The following is a 19,917-nucleotide window of genomic DNA, read 5'->3' on the forward strand; positions in this document are numbered from 1 at the left end:
TTACTCTTGCGGCCTTGCCTTGCCTTCAATGTCATCGATAATTCCATTCATGGGCAATTAACTAACCCCTTATGTTAATCCCTGATTAAATCTCCTAACTACCTTGACGTGTTTATATTTTTGCATCTTGCGTGATCTTTTTCCAATCTTGCAGAAGTTATATGCTAACAATTTGGATTTCAGCTTCGGCATATTTCAATCCTCGCACCACATCATTAGGTTCTTCCAATTTCCTCCAGGGCTCCATGCCCAACCCACATAATGTGGCGCTATCCTACATGATGTTCATTATGTTTTTGCCACTTCTCCCATGGATATGTTCATAGACGAGTGAGTGTCTATATTATTTGTCATCCCACAATGCATGTTTATAGTTTTTTATTTCTGAACTATTACCAAATTGTGTTATCTGATCTCCTCTATCACTATTGCAGATCAACGCCATTCTCTCTATCATTCATTTACTTTTCTTGCGTACTTTTACTTTTAGCAACCTTTCACCCAAACTATTTCAACCTTTCACAACCCGCTTGCTTTGGTCCTCGACAAACTTGCAGGCACTCTTTATAGATCTCTACGAGAGACAAGTTCCATTTCATGCGCTCCCCATTGGATCGACACTCTTACTTTGGAAAAGCTATAACTAAACCATGTACGCTTGCAGGCTATCACCGGCATATCGTGTCGTCTCTGGTATCTCTCTCCCCGTTGTGTCTTGAACACGTTCCCTTAATTGGCTACTCTTGCGGTCCTTCCTTGCCTTCAATGTCATCGAGAATTCCACTCATGGCAAATTAACTAACCCCTTATGTTAATCCCTGATTAAATTTGTTATTTTTGCTTCTTGCATAATCTTTTTCCACTCTTGTAGAATTTATATGCTGACAATTAGGATTTCATCTTCGGCTTATTTCAATCCTCGCACCGTATCATCAGGTTCTTCCTAATTCCTCCAGGGCTCCATTTCTGACCCTCATAACATGAGGTTATCATACATGATGTTCATTACATTTTTGCCACTTCTCTCATGGATATGTTCATAGATGAGTGAGTGTCTGTATTATTTGCCATCCCATCGATGAATCTTTATCATTTTTTCTTTCTGGACTATTATCAAATTATGTTATCTGATTTCCCGTATCACTGTTGTAGCCTCGGGTTCATCACATGAAACCGTGCAACCAAGATATTCTAAGTAATATGAAGAGCATGTTCTATTGTTTCCGGACATTTTCCCCAAGTGTATTGTGAGTGCAATTTCTTTCGGGACAGCCAACCACAATCTAGGCAAGTGATTTTTTCCCCAGTTCCTGTAAGTCTAAAGTGTGAGAATAGTCATATAGTATTAATTTGCTTCATCGAGCATCTTTTTGATGTAAAAAGCATACCTCATTATATCATTTGTTGGTTCCAATCTCTAATCTACTCTCTCTAAAAACATAGAAATATCTGAATAGGCAAAATCTATAGGCAAGATACAACTTGCAGTAAATGTCTAAGCATTTTGGAGATAGTTCTAATGCCATAATAAATATTTGAACTATTTATTTGTCTTTAGTTTTGGAGTATTTTTTAACACATACCAGTGTTTCCTTTGCAACTAAATCCTCCGTTCCTAAAATATAGGAATGGCAGTAGTAAGAGTTAAAAAGCTTTATGTTATTCCTGATGCCTTCAATGCTCAGAGCATATCACAGGTGGCTCCTTATACAGTGGCGGAGCTAGCATTTGACAACAGGGTGGTTACCCTATTTTTTACAAGCAATATAACATGTGAACGTCCTAACTAACTAAAAATATTACAAAGAAATATATCAATATGGTCTTACAAACACACTAAAATTCTTAATTAAATCTCAGTTTTGCATAAAGAAGCCTACATAGTAGATACTACATGGACCATAGTACATATCTTGAGAAGTTCGCAAAGACTATGTTTCTGGCCTATGCTTTTGCATTGCCATGAAGGTATCGATTATATCACCTTCATTCACCTCAGAGAAAGCATCCCTCTCAATGTATGTGACTAGGCAATCATCCAAAAGACTATCACCCATATTATTTCTCAACTTGCTCTGACTAAACTCATGGCAGAAAATGCTCTTCAGCATTTGCCGCTGCCACCGGTAGAATCAATACCATTTTTAGAAGCAAGTACACCAAATTACAGTGGCGGAGCTAGCATTTGACAACAAGATGCTCCACCCTAATTTTTTTATAAGCAGTATGACATGTGAACGTTCTAACCAGTTACCAATATTACAAAGAAATAGATCAATATAGTCTTGCAAACACACTAAAATTCTCTATTAAATCTTTGTTTTGCATTAAGAAGCCTACATAGGACATACTACATGGACAATACATACCTTGAGAAATTTAAAAAGACTATGTTTCCTTTTGCATTGCCATGAAGGTATTGATTATATCACCTTCATTCACCTCGGAGAAAGCACCTCTCTCAATGTATGTGACTAGCCAATCATCCAAAACACTATCACCCATCTTATTTCTTAACTTGCTCTTGACTAAACTCATGGCAGAAAATGCTCTCTCAACATTCGTTGCCACCGGTAGGATCAATAACAATTTTAGAAGGAAGTACACCAAAATATGAACTATAACAATTTGGGTAGGAGGACGTACATTTGAATGAAAAGTTGAAAAGGATACATTTTGTGTAAACTTACAAAAGACTTAGTATTTCTCAAAAAAATTACTTAGTACCGACATGACATTCCTTAGTTGTTTAGGTACTTGGTTGGATTGTAGTGAATTCAAAAGAGGCATTTATGTTCGAATTCATGTATCTTATAGTACCACTGGGAAAACTAAATATGAACATTTATATTAATTAGAATGGTCATTGGATAGGAGATGTAGCATATGGAAGAAGAGGTAGAGCGATAGATGGGCATGGAGTCAGAGCCTCTTTTCTTTTTGAGAAATACTAAGTCCTTTGCAAGTTTACACAAAATGTATCATTTTCGACTTTTCATTCAAAAATGTACGCCCACCTTCCAAAAATGAAAATGGGAACTCCTATGTGCCGCTCTCTGCGGCAGACTGTCGACCACACGCACAACGGATCTCTCAACTAGGCCGGCCCATCTCGCTAGCGACAAGTAGATAACACTAGAATAAAAAAAGGCGCGTTGCCGAGGTTCAAACCCAAGACCGACTGCTTTAGATCATATGATTCTAGCTAGTTGAGCTAGCGAGCTTTCTTGCTTACAATATAGCACAAAACCTTAAGAAACTCAAACGCCGATCTGAATGTTTTCAAAATTTTGAATGCAAAACTTTTTTTCCAACCAAAACGTCAATGTTTTATCAAATGGGAACATTTTGAAAATTTGTTACAAATTTTGAGAAAACTCAAACATTTTTTAAACATGCAAACGAATTTTGGAGAAGCGCACATTTTTTTTAAATGGGGAACATTTTTGAAACTACCCAAAAAGCTGAACATGAACAACTTTTCAAAAATAGGAACATTTTTCAAATTCCAAACAAAATTTGGAAACACAAACAACTTTTGCACGCAAACATTTTTTGAAACTCCAGAACAAAATTTGAAAACATGAACAGTGTTTGAAATTTGCAAAGAATTTTTGAAACAGAACATTTTTCGAAACTCCCGAACAAAACTTGAAAACATGAACTTTTTTTGAAATTTGCGAACAAATTTTAAAGGGAACATTTTTTGAAACTCCCAAACAAGATTTGAAAACAAAAACATTTTTTGAAAATTTGCGAACATTTTTTGTATCCCAAATAATTTTTGATTAGTTGTGAAATATTGAACAAGCACATAAAGAAAAAAAGGAATAAAAACAGAAAAAGAATAAATACAGAAAAAAACTGAAAACCAGTCAAAAACCAAAAAACCTGTTCAGGAACCTTCTAGAAGGTTCCCAAAACCAATAAAGACCAGGGCTGAAACCTTCCATAAGTTCCCAAAACCGGATGCAATCTACACGTTAGATAGCTCTGATTGGCCGGCCCAGTCGTACACTTAGGTGTGTTATCGCTGTATGCGTTACCTCAACAGTGTTTGACGCAAAGAGCGTCATATATAGGAAATTCCAATGCAAATAGATAGTACAGGCCAAACTCTTTTTTTAGACAAATTGGATCATTAATTGATGCAATTTCGTTTATTCGTACAGCCCAAACTCTGTTTTTTTAACATAGTACAGCCCAAACTCGTACGGCCCAATGTAATAGCAGGGCTTTGCGTGTTGGCGCGCGGGTGACAAATCGAACCCGACACGTCGCTTAAACCTAATCCAGGCAGCGACGCCGCCGCCGCCGCCGAAACCACGTCGCGCTGCTCTGCCCCTATCTTGCAGTCACCAGCAGGGAGGCTCTGGCGGTCTGCGCCCTGATGCGCTCCGTGTATTCAGCCATCTTCTGCCTGTCCCAGAAAAACTAGATCGGATGGGGAAGAAGGGCAAGCGGCGGGGCGAGGCCGCCGCTACGGGTGCGCCGGAGGAGGCTGCCGAGCAGGAGGCTCCCGCGGCATCCGCTGCCGCTTCTGATTCAGCCACGCCGAGGAGGAGCAGGCGACGGGGCGGCGACGCCGGGGCCGCGCAGGAGGCCTCCGCCACCGTACACGCACTGGATCCCGCCGATGCAGGTACGCGCCTACGCCCGGCTACGCGTCTCGTTGAAACGGTGAAAATGCGTGTGTCCCTGGCAGCGGCTGCGGCTAGGGCTGGGTTTATCCATCTGGTAGTCCAATGCTTTGCTTCCTGCCCTTGATTCGCACTAGCCATGCTAATCTGTCTTTGTTTTCCTTGTGCTGCTTGGAGAAAGCGTGTATAGCCGAACTGATTTTATGGCTTCTACAGGGAAGGGGACAGCGGACAGGGAAAAGAAGCCTCAGCTCAACGAACGAAAGAAGAATAAGAGGGAGCAATCTCCTTGTGCTGCTGCATCGAGTGCTGATGCTGCCGCCACGGGTAAATCAGGTGTTGACTGCACTGATGGGGAAGGTGTTATAGGAGACTCTGAAGTTCGCAAGAAAAGAAAAAAGAATAAGAAGATTATGCAGGAGCCATCCTCTTCTACTGTGTCTGATGACAATGCTGTTGAGGTAAACAAATCCGGAGTTGGCTGCAAACATGTGGAAGATGTACCGGGAGATGATGAAGCTAGTAGGCGTCCCAGAAATGAAGAGGATCTAGGCTTTTCTGCTGCAAACATTGCAGAACAGGATGTACCGAAGGGTAAGAAGAAGCCCAAGCTGGGGAAACGGAATAAGAACAAGCAAGAACCATCATTTCCTGCTGTAGTGGATGCTGCCATTGTGATTGGTAAATCTGAAAATGAAAGTACAGATGGGAAGGGCGTTCCAGGAATTTCTGAAATTAGTAAGAGTCCCAGAAATGGAGAGGGTCAAGATTGTCCCAAGGTAAACATTGTGGCGAAGGAGACACTGGAGAGGAAGAAGCCTGAACCCAGGAAATGGAAGAAGAATAAGCAGGGGCGATCACGTGCTGCTGTGTCTGATGATGGTGCTGTTGAGGCAGACAAATCTGGAAATGTTGGCACAGATGGGGATGATGCTTTGGGAGATGCGCATGTTAGTATGAGCACGGTAGAGGATCCATGCTGTCCAGAGGCAAACATGGCAGAGAAGGGGACACAGGAGAAGAAGAAGCGTAAGCCCAAGAAACGAAAGAATAATAAGGAAGGATCCCCTTCTGTTGTACTTGATACTGGTGCTGTTGTGGCAGATGAATATGGAAATAGCTGTATGAATGGTGATGGTGCACCACAGGATGGTGAAGCTAGTATTAGCCCTAGAGATGGAGAGGACCCAAACTGTCCTGGGGTAAACATTGCAGAGAAGGGGGTACCAAAGTTGAAGAAGAATAAGCTCAAAAAATGGAAGAAGAAGAACCAGGAGCAATCCCCTTCTACCTTGTTGGATGCCGGTGATGTTGTGCCAGATAAATCAGGACGTGGCAGCACAAATGTGGAAGCTGCATCCAGAGGTGCTGATGTCACTACAAGTCCCAGACCTGGAGAGGGTCCAGAATGTCCCAATGCAAACATAACTGAGCATTTGGTGGAGGAAAATAAAGTGAATGAAGACTACTCTCAGGAACCTAAGCTCAAGAAACAGAAGAAATGTAAGCAAGATCAATCCCCTTCTGTTATACCAGACACCAGTGGTGTTGTGGTGGATAAAATTGAAAAGGGCTACATAGAAGGCGAAGGAGGGGAAGGTCTACCAGGAGATACTGAAATCAGTATGAGTCCCAGAAATGGAAAGGGACCAGATTGTCCTGAGGTAAACATAGCTGAAAATTTGGTGGAGGGAAAGAATGAGAATAACGGCAACTCTCAGAAGCCTAAGCGGAAGAAACGGAAAAGGAAGAAGAGGGCTCAAGTAGCTGTTACTGAGGCACCTGCGGTGGGTGATGTCAGCTCAGATGAAAGGAAGGATGTGTGTAGGACAGGTACCGTGAAGGTTACAGGAAGTATGGGATACTCTATATGTGAATCTGAGGTTACTGCAAAAAATGTTGTCCAGGATATGTACTCACCAGGAGGATCGCTTGTAAGGTTTCAGAGGAAAAAACTTCTTATTCTTGATCTTAATGGTCTGCTTGCGGATATCACTCCAATCCACCGCAACTCTCGCGACTCTCGCTTGGCACATGCAAAAGTTCGAGGCAAATATGGTAAAGTTACTTCTTTAATATTCCTTGTGCAGCACTTTCCTTTTGGTATCAATCTGGATCGGAATTTCTATCTCATCAAAACGCTAATGTTATACTATTGCAACAGTCTTCATAAGACCATACCATGACGATTTTCTGAGATTTTGCTTCCAGAACTTTGAGCTAGGGGTATGGTCGTCAAGAATGAAGTACTGATTCTTTTCCCCTACACCTCTTCACTTGACATGATTTACCCGCACGGTGCTAATTCCAATTTTCTAATTCTCCAGAGTAAATGTGGATGATGTTGTCGATATCCTTATGAAAGATCTCAGGCGACACTTGCTATTCTGCTGGGTAAGTAATGGAAATGCATATGTACTTGCTACTTCTAATCTCTGGCCAAATTTTTTTGTTGATGGTCTCCACTTGGAGTATAATTGCAAGAAAGCCAGGTGGTGTGCATTTGCACAGTCCATGAAATGTGTGAAAATGTCATTTGCATTGCTATATTATTTTTGATTACTTTTTTCTGTTTCTCTTTCTGGAGTTACTCTGAAATCCCGATGCATTAACTGTTCTAATCTGCCCAGGATGCATCTCACTGCACTACTACCAAGTGTAGTACTCTTGAAAATCAACGCAAACCCTTAGTACTGAAGGAACTAAAGAAACTGTGGAATAAAGAGGACCCTGATCTTCCGTGGGAGCAAGGGGAATTTTCGCCTTCGAATACTTTGCTTGTGGATGATTCCCCTTACAAGGCTCTGTGCAATCCGGTACTGAGTTGTACCCTGCTCGTATTGTGTCGTATGTGTTGATGCTAAGCCCATCTGTTGCTATTCAGATATATTTTATGTTGACATCTGTATTTTGCAGCCACACACTGCCATTTTCCCACAACCCTACAGCTACCATAACAGGACGGATAATTCATTGGGTCAGATTCATCATTTTAAGATTGCGTTACTGTTTTACATGTGTCGAATCATTAATGCTGAATGTTGTTCCGTAAACAGGACCAGGTGGAGATCTTCGTGTGTATCTAGAGAACCTTGCTGCTGCAGATGATGTTCAGCGTTATGTTCAGGAGCACCCTTTTGGTCAACCTTTCATTACTGAGAGTGATCCGAATTGGGATTTCTATGCAAAAATACGTGACAGACTGGAGAAGCGAGAGAAGTGTGCCGCTTGATGGTCCTGTGCCTTGATACAGTAAGCAAGAGCTTTGGCCAGGCTTGTGTTGGATGGCAGAAAGTTTTGGCTCTGGAGTTCGTTTTGTTTCTTGGCTTGGCAGTTGGCATGACTACTTGTAGGCAGGGGGTATTGGTAATTTGAACATTTTTTACTCTCTGTTGTTTCGGTTTGTGCTTATCCTGAAGTAGTCAAGGCTAGGTAGTGTTCACAAGGTCGTACCTATTACTTCACATGTACTTTGGTTACACACATGTTGACATGCGTCATTAATCATTCTTTCCCCTGTATCAAGGATAACAGGGTTGTTATATTTTATAAGTTGGTCAATTATGTTGTAAGGATGTTAGAGTTTTGCTGGCTTGTAACTTTTCCTCCTCTTGAGTAAGTGATGTAATCTTTTCACATTTGTTGAACTATAGTACTGTACCGCCAATGGTGTTTATAATTGCTAGAGTGGCAACAGATAGCATCATTGCAAGTGGAATTGGTTGTTCTATGTTGGGACTTGAAATCTTGTTGACTTTGAGCCCAACATTTGTCTTGCTGTGTTTTGTTATGAAATGTCCAAATCTGGAAAATAACCGTGTGTCATTCCGTGCAAGACACTTATGCTTGCGAATGCTGTCATATTCTGAGCATTTTCTTTGTCAATATGGTGGCAGTTTTGTGTAAATAGATGTGATTAATAATAATTGTGATGACATGACATGCACATGCAGCTTTGCACTGGTACTGAAGTGCTTATCCTGACCTGAGGACTTGGATATAAGTGCGGGTTGCAGAGTCACGAGTTGCATGCCAAGTCGTGGATGGATGAAAGCAAAGCTGGCAGCTGAAATCTTCTACTGCCACACTGTTGTGATGATAGCCGAAATCTCGTCACTCAAGTGTTAGTATAAGCAGCCCAACTTGTGTTCCTTTATTTTTAACTAATAATGTTCACGTGAAAAACTGCATATTCACACACATGGCCCGGCCCGGCCATTGTAGCTCACCAGGTCCAGGACCAGGAGCTTTTGTCTCTGTCTCTGTCTCTCTCTCTAAAAAAAGAGCTTTTGTCTCCATTTACGTACATACTTTGTAAGTTTGTATACGATGATCCCTAGGCTAGGCTGGTCCCATGCACTCTGGTCTCTGGGGCTACAGTGAAATGCATAAATCAAGCATCATCAAATTAGCTTATGGGCATGGTTAACTTTGTTTGCTTGAGAGCAATGGCAACATCAAGCCATGGACCGCCATGATGAAGGCGCACGTGATGCATCATTTTCTGGACAAGCATATCATTTTCAGAGATGAATGGCATACACAAAGCACCTGTAGATTTGCAGCGACTCTTGTAGGAGGTTATTGTTCCCATCATCTCATGCAGCACGTGAGGGCTTCTCTTTCCCTCTCCCTTTCCCTTCTCATCAGGTAGGCAGGCAGGCAGATCTTGCTTTTCTGCCCAGCAACTTTCCTTCTTTTCTGTCTCCAACACCACTCACCCAAGTGCGTCTAGTGTAAATGGACGGATGGTTCGTTTCCTGCTTAACACACCGACCGTTTGAGTGGTACAGTAACTAATTTCTAACGGAGGGAGTATATTATTTTGTCAGTTGACCCAGCATGCCCTTGTGTAGGGTGGCGCATGGTTTTGCTACATGCACAAGTGAAGCCATCCAAGTCTGAACAAGTATCCACAAAACAATCAACTAGTACTAGTAATTTCAACAATCAAGCGCCCACTGATTCTTGATTCCGCCGATGATTAAACAAACAAATCTCCTGTTCTGTTCTAACGGTATTGCTGCTGCAATCTCGATGCATCCATCTTAATTAGTACTAGCTCGCTCAAATGTTACTAATTTATCTAGCCAAATGCGTTGGCTTCCGTTCCATGTGCGTCCAGAATTAAACACCTAGATAATGAGAGACCATGCTGTTTTTTGACTGGTCTCACAACCCAAGATTTGCTTGCGTGCTTGTTGGTGAGTTTGCTCATGGAATCTCTCAATCAAAGGATGAGGAGACCTGACCTAACCTACCATGCGGATGCGGACGCGGTGCACAACACAGGCCACTGCTGATCTGGTCTTCATAGGGCTCACATGGGTCATGTGGCTGTGGGTAGGGAAGCTTCTGATTGCTGACAAAGAAAAGGAAAGGAAAACTATGGAGCCAGCATAATGTGCCAGCCTAGCTTGTGCAGACAAGTCTTCTGTTTCTTCCAAGTTCCAACATGCTTGCTTGTTACTGTACTTTGGGGATGAGGCTTATTGGTGGGGGTAGACATGGCTCTTGTCCTCGATAACTTTGCTAGTACTAGTTGCCATTGCTATTGCTGCTAACTTTCCCCCCATGTGGTGCAGTTGCAATTCTCCCTGCCTTTTTGCTTCTTCTCTTATTATCAGGCCATGTCCAAATCTAACTCATAGTCATATATCTCTACATTCCGCAAAAAAAAAAATCTCACCCTCTGATAGTGATTACTCACCATTACCCTTGTACTTATAATAATTATCACGCTGTGGTGAATAAGCCTGTGATCATGGCAGGGTCAATGATCGTGAGGTCCCAACCCAGCATTTGAATGGAGCAGAATTGACAGGCACGCAGTGTGCATCTGACCTTGCAAATGTTGCAGTGAGTTGAAGAATAATGTACTGCATCTACCAGCTAGAAGTAAGGCTCTTTCAGCTTTATAACAAGGAATCAATCAAATGAATGCCACATCATGATTCCTGCCCCAAAAAGCAATACAAAGTTAAAGATGAGGACAAGCATCAGATCTTGCCTACTGCTAGCATGATTTCTTACCCACTATTTTTTTTACTCCGTGCAGCTAACCAAGCAGTACCCCTTCCATGATCAAATTTGCCTTACTATACCAGCTGTTAGGGCATGTACAATGCATAGCCTCAAGGTGATGCCTCGCATGCCATATGACGTAAAGTAGGTTCGGATAGGGAAGCGGGATCCTCTTCAGGAGGCGGGTGCTTGAAGAGAAAAAGTGTGGTCCGGTGACAAAAGCTGAAAAGGTTGGAGTGAAAAGTAGAGATGCATGTGTATTAGAGTCTTTATTTTCTATTTCTTAATGAGGCCTACTAGTGGTAGCTTGCATTGGGGAGAAAAAATAAATGTAGGCGCCTCAAATTACTTTCTGTCATGGGGCATATGTATCCATATGCCACCATTGTACATGCCCTTACAGGTCTCTAAACAATTGCAGGTTGGTGAATGGTGAGTGTGTCTGTCCAGGACGGTCATGTGTTTGGTGCTACCACATACTTAAAGGTGTGCTCTTCTGTTCACCTGCAAAACATTACTTTAATTATATACTGTTAATGAATACAGCACAATAGTAAGTAATTCTGATTGCAAAACACATTACGGCTTTGTATAAGTTAGGAGCTGTGAAGGGGTCCTCCATGGAATTGATGAATATGGATGAGGTATCTCTCTCAACCCTAGATGCTCATCAGTGATTTTAAATGATTAGAATATTATCATCTTAGACTGAATCATGCTAGCATCAATGAGCTACTATTATTATTGCCCAGAATAGTTCAGGAAAAGTTAGTCTGCCTCTTTCGGATAATCTGGTACACTGTCAAAATAACCCCTCACCTAACAGCAGAATTAAACTGTGGTCCGGAAGTTTGATTGCCATCAAAACCTAATAAATATCCTAACTGTAAACGGCGCCAAAAAGAGCAGTTGGTTACAAGACACAAATACAGGTAGGTAACTGACAAACGCATCTGATTTCGCTGAAAAATGAATTGCCTCTGTACTCAGATCCTAGTATCACTCCATACTGCATGTATACTCCACGGGGAATATCCAGTGCACCGAACTCCAGTAGCACATTTTAAAATACAACAACAACAAAGCTTTTAGTCCCAAACAAGTTGGGATAGGTTAGAGGTGAAACTCATAAGATCTCGCGACCAACTCATGCCTCTGGCACATGGATAGCAAGCTTCCACGCACCCATGTCCATAGCTAGTTCTTTGGGGATACTCCAATCCTTCAGGTCTCTCTTAACGGACTCCTCCCATGTCAAATTCGGTCTACCCCGCCCTCTCTTGATATTCTCCGAACGCTTTAGCCGTCCGCTATGCACTGGAGCTTCTGGAGGCCTACGCTGAATATGCCCAAACCATCTCAGACGATGTTGGACAAGCTTCTCTTCAATTGATGCTACCCCAACTCTATCTCGTATATCATCATTTCGAACTTGATCCTTCCTCGTGTGGCCACACATCCATCTCAACATACGTATCTCCGCCACACCTAACTGTTGAACATTTCGCCTTTTAGTCGGCCAACACTCAGCGCTATACATATATTAATGTTCTGTCAATGTGCTAGATTTTTTTTGTTTAGATTTGTTGAAACATTTAAAATGTGTTACAACATCCGATGCATCCATAGCACCACAAGGTGGGTGCACCGGATAAATTCCTACATGTGTAAGAGCAACTCTAGCAGAGTCACCATAGGTGCGATCCTCGTATGGGATATGGAGCGTGCTACATATGCATTTGGAGGTTGCGGCAGCTGTGCGCAAACACAATCACCATAATGTGGCCTCCATATCTTTTTGTTGTTGCATCAACTCAATACTCACAGACCCGTTTGAGGGACTAAAACACTAAATTTAAGGTTACATTACATTACGAAGTTGTTACAAAGTTGATGTCAAACATCGAGGATTTTTTATGTCTTGGGAGAATCACTAGTTGCTCCCCACCATATGCATATGTCATGAGTCCACTCATCGTCTAGGCACAACCGCGCGACGAGTCCGGTAACCTCTTCTTCGTTCCATTTCTTCCCGTCGTCGTCGAGGTCGGGGACGACATTTTCAAGCGGTGTAAGGCCCAATATGGCGTGATTTATCTTGGTGAATGTCACCGTCCCCATGTCAAATGTGCCCTTTGGAACCACACATTCGGCCCCTCTTGGCCTTTAATGCCTGCCCTGCGGTGGTGTGCTTGAAGATTTCACCGAGGCGGATGGCCTAGGCGTAGGTGGTGTTGTGCTCATCCTATGCCTCCTTAACAATGAGGTGGCAGTGAGCATGTGATGGCTGATTGAGCTGCTTGGGCGAGCTCTCTCCTCCTTCTCATATGGGATCTGCACGTAGTCGTGCTGGATATTCTACTAAAGGGAGTGTGTTTAGGGATTCCAATCCGGACACTCATCGCGGGCTGGATCCGCATGTGCGCCCTCTAGCGCATAATGATGATCTTCCTCCTCCGCTTGCTCCTCATCCATCATTTGCTCCTCCTCCGCCAAGAGCGGCACCGAGTCCCACCGCAGGGGAAGCGACATGGTGACGGGAGGGAAGTGGGGGTGATGGTGGAGGTGAGGAAAATGGAGGTTGAGGGTGGCGGGAAAATGTGGTTGATGAGTGGAGGTGAGCTATTCGGACACAGCGACGACCATTTTACAACTATGGGTGGCGGGCGGCACGAAAACATGGCGGATGGCGGGAAAATGTGACAGGAAACGTGGCGCCGACGACCACGGGCAGTTGCCACATGGCAGACGCCATAAATTGGCACGACTCCCAGTGCCATGCCATGGGCGTCTGTTCCATTGGCAGAGAGAGGATGGGATGCGCAGGAGGTTGAGAAGGGAGGTGAAACTACCCTCTCGCGCGAGCTGTTGGTAGATGGCGCGCCCTCCAAACCAACGGCCCGTAACTTCCAAATATGAAGGTTCGCGGATTCAATATAGAGCGCCCACCATAAATTATGACGATCCGGGACCGAATGACAAATCTGCTAGAGTGGCCATTTCGACCAAAAACACCGTGTCCGCTAGACATGCTCTGTTCATGAACATAAGACGTTTTAAAGATTTATGTCGAATTGTCTAAACATAAACATGAACATAGGGAGTATTTGTTATCTTTTTCTACAGATAAATACTACTCCCTCCGACAGAGGATGGATCAGAGGGAGTAGTAGTCCGGATTTCCATGCTTATCAGTTCCTTGTGTTAGGTCAATCCTTGGGCGCAAATGTGGACCAAGTGCTGCTGCTAGTCATCCACAGTTGAAAACAGTTTGCAAAACCGAAAATGCCAATAACTAGTACTCCCTCCGTTCCAAATTACTTGACCCATATTTATTTAGACACGGATGTATCTAGACACTAAACAAGTATAAATACATCTGTATTTAGATAAATTCAAGTCAACTAATTTGGAATGGAGGGAGTAATAGTGTGTGGGGAGGGTACTTTGATCATTTGATTCGGCCAAGAGTCCATGTCATCCGTCCCTTAATTTATTCAGCTTGCTGCAACTTGCTCAACAGTCTGAGTCTGAGTCTGAACCAAATGAAAAGAAGCGGTCCGAATCTGTTTGAAGGAAAAACAAAAAGAAAGGATGATAAAAGGAGAGCTGCTTCGGTTTTTCGGCGACGCTACGGGACTCCGGGTCAACCTTTCAAAATCTCTCGCGGCTCCCATTAGGTGCGAAGACATAGACATGGCTGATGTCCTTCAGAACTTTGGTGGCATTACGGCGGCTTTCCCGATTAGATATCTAGGCCTCCCAATCACGACGGGGCGTATTAGACTAGTACATATTCAGGCTATCCTGGACAGGATCCGGGCTCGCCTCGCCGGCTGGAAGGGCAGATTAATGCCGTTGGCTGGTCGGCGTGTCCTAGTACGCTGCGTACTTTCGGCCATGCCCACCTTTGCACTCACAGCCCTTCGAGTCCCAAAGAAGTTCTATAAAGACGTAGACAAATCACGGCGGCGCTTCCTCTGGGCAGGAGATGAGGAGGTGTCCGGTGGAAAGTGCAAAGTGGGCTGGAGCACGGTGACCACGCCTGAGCAGTATGGTGGTCTAGGCATTCACGATCTACCTCGTTTTGCCAGGGCTCTACGTCTGCACTGGTTATGGCAATCCTGGAAGAACCCGGAAAGGCCCTGGGTCGGAACGGGCACGCCCTGCGACGCCTCGGACAGGGCCCTGTTTGCTGCATCCACAGCGGTGACCATCGGCGACGGAGCGACGGCATCATTCTGGTTCTGCTCATGGCTGGGTGGACGACAACTTTGCCAAGCCTTCCCCACTCTTTTTGCCAGATCCACCAGGAAGAACCTGTTAGATAAGTGAGCAACTGAGCTTTACTGAGGGCCAAAAGCCATTACATATACATGTGTGGTAAAGTGCAGGAAACCCCTTATACAATGGGGATATACCGAAAAGAGACTATACACATCTAACACCCCCCTCAAACTCATGGTGGATCAACAACACTGAGTTTGGAGAGGAAAAAGGCATGCTGCGCTCGAGTCTGTGCCTTCGTGAAGAAGTCAGCCAACTGTAACTCAGAGGGCACATAGTGAAGAGCGAGAGTCTGATCCTGCACAGCAGCACGCACAAAGTGGGCATCCACACCGATGTGCTTGGTGAGCTCATGCTTCACCGGGTCACGCGCAATACTGATAGCACCAGTATTGTCTGACAGTAAGGGAGTCGAGGTGGCAGCAGACACACCAAAGTCCTCAAGCAACCACCGTAACCAGATCACCTCAGCCGTCAGCATAGCCATGGCTCGCAACTCAGCCTCTGTACTCGAGCGAGAAACTGCAGTCTGTTTCTTTGTCTTCTAGGCAATAAGAGAGCCACCAAGAAAGACACAGTAAGCAGACAGCGAGCGTCGATCAGAGGGATCACTAGCCCAGGTAGCATCAGAGTAAGCCTGGAGCTCAAGAGAACTGGAGCGGGGAATGAAAAGGCGCTGAGAGATAGTGCCACGAAGATATCGTAGAACACGGAGGAGGTGACTATAGTGGACAGAGGTGGGGGCCGAGACAAACTGACTCAGGATGTGAACAGGATAGGAGATGTCAAGACGCGTAACAGCAAGATAGACAAGGCTACCAACAAGGTGACGATAGCGAGTGGGATTAGGAAGAGGGTCACCATCAGAGGCACGAAGCTGAACGTTGAGCTCCATAGGAGTCACAACAGTGCGGTCATCACTGAGAGCAGCTCGAGCAAGAAGATCCTGAATATATTTCTCTTGAGAGATGTAGAAGCCATCAGAGGTCGAGGAGATCTCAATCCCAAGAAAATAGCGAAGAGGACCAAGATCAGTCATGAGGAACTGGTCGTGAAGGCGGGCCTTAACAAAGGCGATGTAGTCAGAGTCGTCACCAGTGATGATCATGTCATCAACATAAAGAAGGAGAAGAGTCCGACCACGAGGAGACGTGTGAACAAACAGCGCGGGATCATGATCACTGGGCAAGAAACCAGCGGCAGTCACCACAGAGGCGAAGCGTTCAAACCAGGCGCGAGGGGCCTGTTTAAGACCATAGAGGGAGCGGCGAAGTCGACAGACCATACCGTCAGGAGCATAGTACCCCGATGGTGGCTGCATGTAAACCTCCTCACGCAACTCGCCATTGAGAAAGGCGTTCTGGACATCAAGTTGAGAGATAGACCACTGACGAACAGAAGCCACAGCAAGAAGAGTGTGGACAGTGGTCATGTGAGCCACATGAGCGAATGTCTCATCATAATCGCGTCCCTGCTCCTGCTGGAAACCACGGGCCACAAGACGAGCTTTGCAGCACTCAAGAGAACCATCGGAGCGAGTCTTAATCTTGTAGACCCACTTGCAGGTGATGGGACGAACACCGGAAGGAAGGGAAACCAGATCCCATGTGCCAGAACGCTCAAGGGCAGCAAGCTCTTCGGCCATCGCAAGTTGCCATTCAGGCTGAGTCATGGCAGTCTGATAGGAAGTGGGCTCAGCAATAACAGAGAGACCGTACCGATCAGGAGAGTAGCGATCAGGCGGTGGGCGAGGCCGAGCACGGAGGTTATGAAACGGGGGAGGCGTGAAAGGAGGTGCACCAGAGGTGGAAGGCGCATCAGGGGAAACATCCTCAGAACGAGGGCGACGCGTATAGTGAAGAGGAAATGGTGAGAGAGGGCGACTGACTGGAGATGATGGTGGAGAGTTGGAGGAGGAGAATGGGGAAGATGGTGTCGGTTGTGAAGGAGAAGGAAGGAGAGGTGCAGGCGGAGGAGGAAAAACATGAGGAGGCACATAGCAGGGTGTATCAGGGAGAAGAAGAAAAGAAAGATCGTCCACGGAGAAGCTCGAGGTAGAAGGACGTGGGTAGTAAGAGCGAGACTCGTCAAAGGTCACATCACGCGAGATGCGCAAACGACGACCAACAGGATCCCAGCAACGATAGCCCTTGTGCTCATCACTGTAGCCAAGAAAAACACACTCAACCGACTGAGCAGTCAGTTTGGTGCGTTCTCGCGGGACAAGAAGGACATAGCACACACACCCAAACATACGAAGAGCTGAGTAGTCGGGAGAGCGACCAGTGAGACACTCCATAGGAATACCACCCTGCAGAGCAGTCGATGGCTGTATGTTGATGAGATAGGTGGATGCAGAAACAGCCTCAGCCCAAAAATGGGGTGGGAGAGAAGCGGCAATCATCAGAGCACGAGTCGTCTCAAGTAGATGACGATGCTTACGTTCGGCAACGCCATTCTGAGCATGTGCACCAGGACATGAGAACTGGGCAAGAGTACCCTGTTCCGCAAGAAAACCACGCAACAGCTGGGAGATAAACTCACCAGCGGAGTCAGCACGAAAAGTACGAATGGGTGTGGAAAACTGGGTGTGAACCATGGCAGCAAAACGTTTGTATATAGAGAGAAGCTCGCTACGAGATTTCATAAAGTAGAGGCAAGTGTAGCGAGAGAAATCATCAATAAACAAGATATAGTAGCGGTGACCACCTTTCGAATCAAAGGGAGCAGGACCCCATACATCAGAATGAACTAAGTCAAAAGGACGCTGAGATACCGACTCACTGATAGGATAAGGTAACTGGGTCTGTTTGCCAAGTCTGCAACCATTACAATGTAAAGAAACATCTCCAGATACAGACCCTAAGAGGCCCTGACGAACTAAAGAAGACAAGCGAGAGCCACATATGTGACCAAGGCGATGATGCCGCTGCTGGAAGGACGCAGACGAAGAGGCAGCAAGAGCATGGGAGCTGGCTGAAGTGGTGGTAGCGGAAGGAACACAAAGCCAGTCAACCTCCCAAAGGCCCTCTGACTCACGGGGCCGAGGGCCAGCACCAACCAAAGCCTTGGTGCGACGATCCTGAATGGAGCAAGAGTCGGTATCAAGAATGACACGACAACCAGAATCAGTAAGTTGGGCAGCGGAAAAAAGATTCATGGTGAGGCGAGGAACATGTGAAGGAAGAGGTGTGCCATCAGCGGTAAGAACATTAACAGGCGAATCAAGAGGTCGAAGAGAAGACAGCATGGAAGAATCAGAAGACATATGAAAAGAGGCTCCAGAATCCAGAACCCACGAAGATGTACCTGACTGTGTAGATGTCTGCGGTGGTGGAGCAGTGGCTGCAGTCACAGCAGCAGCGGAACCGGTCGACGAAGAGCCTGAGGAAGCTAAGAGACGCTTGAGCATCATAATGTCCTGGTCAGTGAGTGACGGGGTCGAGGAGGATCCAGGAGTCCCACTGGAAGAGGAGCGCCTCTGGTCTCGCTTCTTCTCACGGCAATCAGACTCTGGGTGACCTGGCCGAGAGCAGTAGCCAAAGAAGGTGTCACGGCGTGACCGGCCCCTCTCAGCATAAGAAGGACGACCCCCCCTGAAGGAGTAGGCAGGAGTGGTGGAGCGGTGAGGCGAGCAGGGGGCATAGGAGCTCGGGCGGCCAACACGGATGGAACCACAAGTAACCCAGCAGAGCGTAGGCGGGTCTCTTCAGCACGAAGCTCAGCAAGCACCTCTGAGATAGGAACACGACCACGAGCGAGCAGGTGAGCACGGCGAGGCTCGAACTCAGAGCGAAGACGAGATAAGAACTCGTGAACCCGCTGGAACTCCAAATCGGACCGTGTAGTCTGACAGCAACGGCAAGTTCCACAAACGACGGTCCGAAGAGAGTCAAGCTGACGCCAGATGGCAGAGCACTGTGAATAGAACTCATCAACAGAGGAATCACCTTGCTGGAGTGCATGCTCCTGATGTACCACAGATAGGTAGAGAGCATCACCAGAGGGCTGATAGCGCTGACAGAGATAAGACCACATCGCCGCAACTGTGCCAAGTCCCATGAACTCGGAAGCAAACTGAGGGAGGACACTCGCAGTGAGAACAGCAGCAGCTCGAGCATTATCATTGCACCACTGAGTGTAAGCAGACAGATCATCCCGGTACACAGAGAGAGCATCGGAATAAGCGGATAGCTGCTGATCATAAGCATCAACCGCAGCATCATCCTGAGCCTTGGCAGCATCCCGGTCAGCCTGAGAAGCATCAACAGCAAGGACCGGTAGCACCGGTGGGATTGGGGCCACTGGCGCAACAGGGCATGGCGGACAGGGGACCTCGCCAGAAAGAACACCCCACAAAAGAAGGCCACGCATATGAATGCGCATGAAGCCCACAAACTCAGCGTAGTTGGTGCCATCAAAGATCACCGAACACCTAGGAACAACAACATAGCCCGAAGAAGACATAGCAAGGTCTGCTTTTGCTTTCTTTGTTCAGCTTCTGTTTTTTTGGTCAACGAACTGAAGATACCCGATCGGGATCGGGCTGGAGGACGAGCGAGGCAACCCCGCTCGATCAGAAGCGCGAGGGCGGGCGACCTGGCGCCGTACAACCCGAAGCAGGGGCCGGCGGCCTAGCTCGATCTAGAGCAGGAACGAGCGGGCGGGGCGGCCTGGCTCGATCTGAAGCAGGGACGAGCGGGCGGGGCTCGATCTAGAGCAAGGGCAGAGCGGGCGGGGCTCGATCCCCGCTCGAACAGAGGCAGGGGCACGAAGGCGAGCGGCCTGGTGCAGGCAGCCGCGGGCAGCAGCGGCCGGATAGCGGCGGGGGCGCCGGCGGGCAGGCGGGCCAGGTGCGTGGAGGGCAAGGTCGGCGGCTAGAGAAGAAGAGCTTCGGGCGCAGCAGGAGTGCCTGGTCCGGGCAGGCGGCAGAAGCGGGTGCCGGATCCGGCCAGCCAGCGACGGA

The 19,917-nt window shown here is 46.2% G+C and overlaps 1 protein-coding gene across 1 annotated transcript; it reads left to right on the forward strand.

The window, feature by feature from the left end:
- The first annotated feature begins 4,255 nt into the window (after positions 1–4,255).
- Positions 4,256–8,290, forward strand: LOC123052952 (uncharacterized). Its single transcript, XM_044476321.1, has 7 exons — positions 4,256–4,642; positions 4,857–6,698; positions 6,805–6,886; positions 6,968–7,034; positions 7,271–7,456; positions 7,557–7,617; positions 7,697–8,290. The coding sequence occupies exons 1-7, from the start codon at positions 4,444–4,446 to the stop codon at positions 7,870–7,872; spliced, it is 2,613 nt and encodes an 870-aa protein (XP_044332256.1). The 5' UTR covers positions 4,256–4,443; the 3' UTR covers positions 7,873–8,290.
- The last annotated feature ends 11,627 nt before the right edge of the window (positions 8,291–19,917 follow it).

This window comes from Triticum aestivum, chromosome 2D, assembly GCF_018294505.1.
Source record: "Triticum aestivum cultivar Chinese Spring chromosome 2D, IWGSC CS RefSeq v2.1, whole genome shotgun sequence".
NCBI classification, from domain to species: domain Eukaryota; kingdom Viridiplantae; phylum Streptophyta; class Magnoliopsida; order Poales; family Poaceae; genus Triticum; species Triticum aestivum.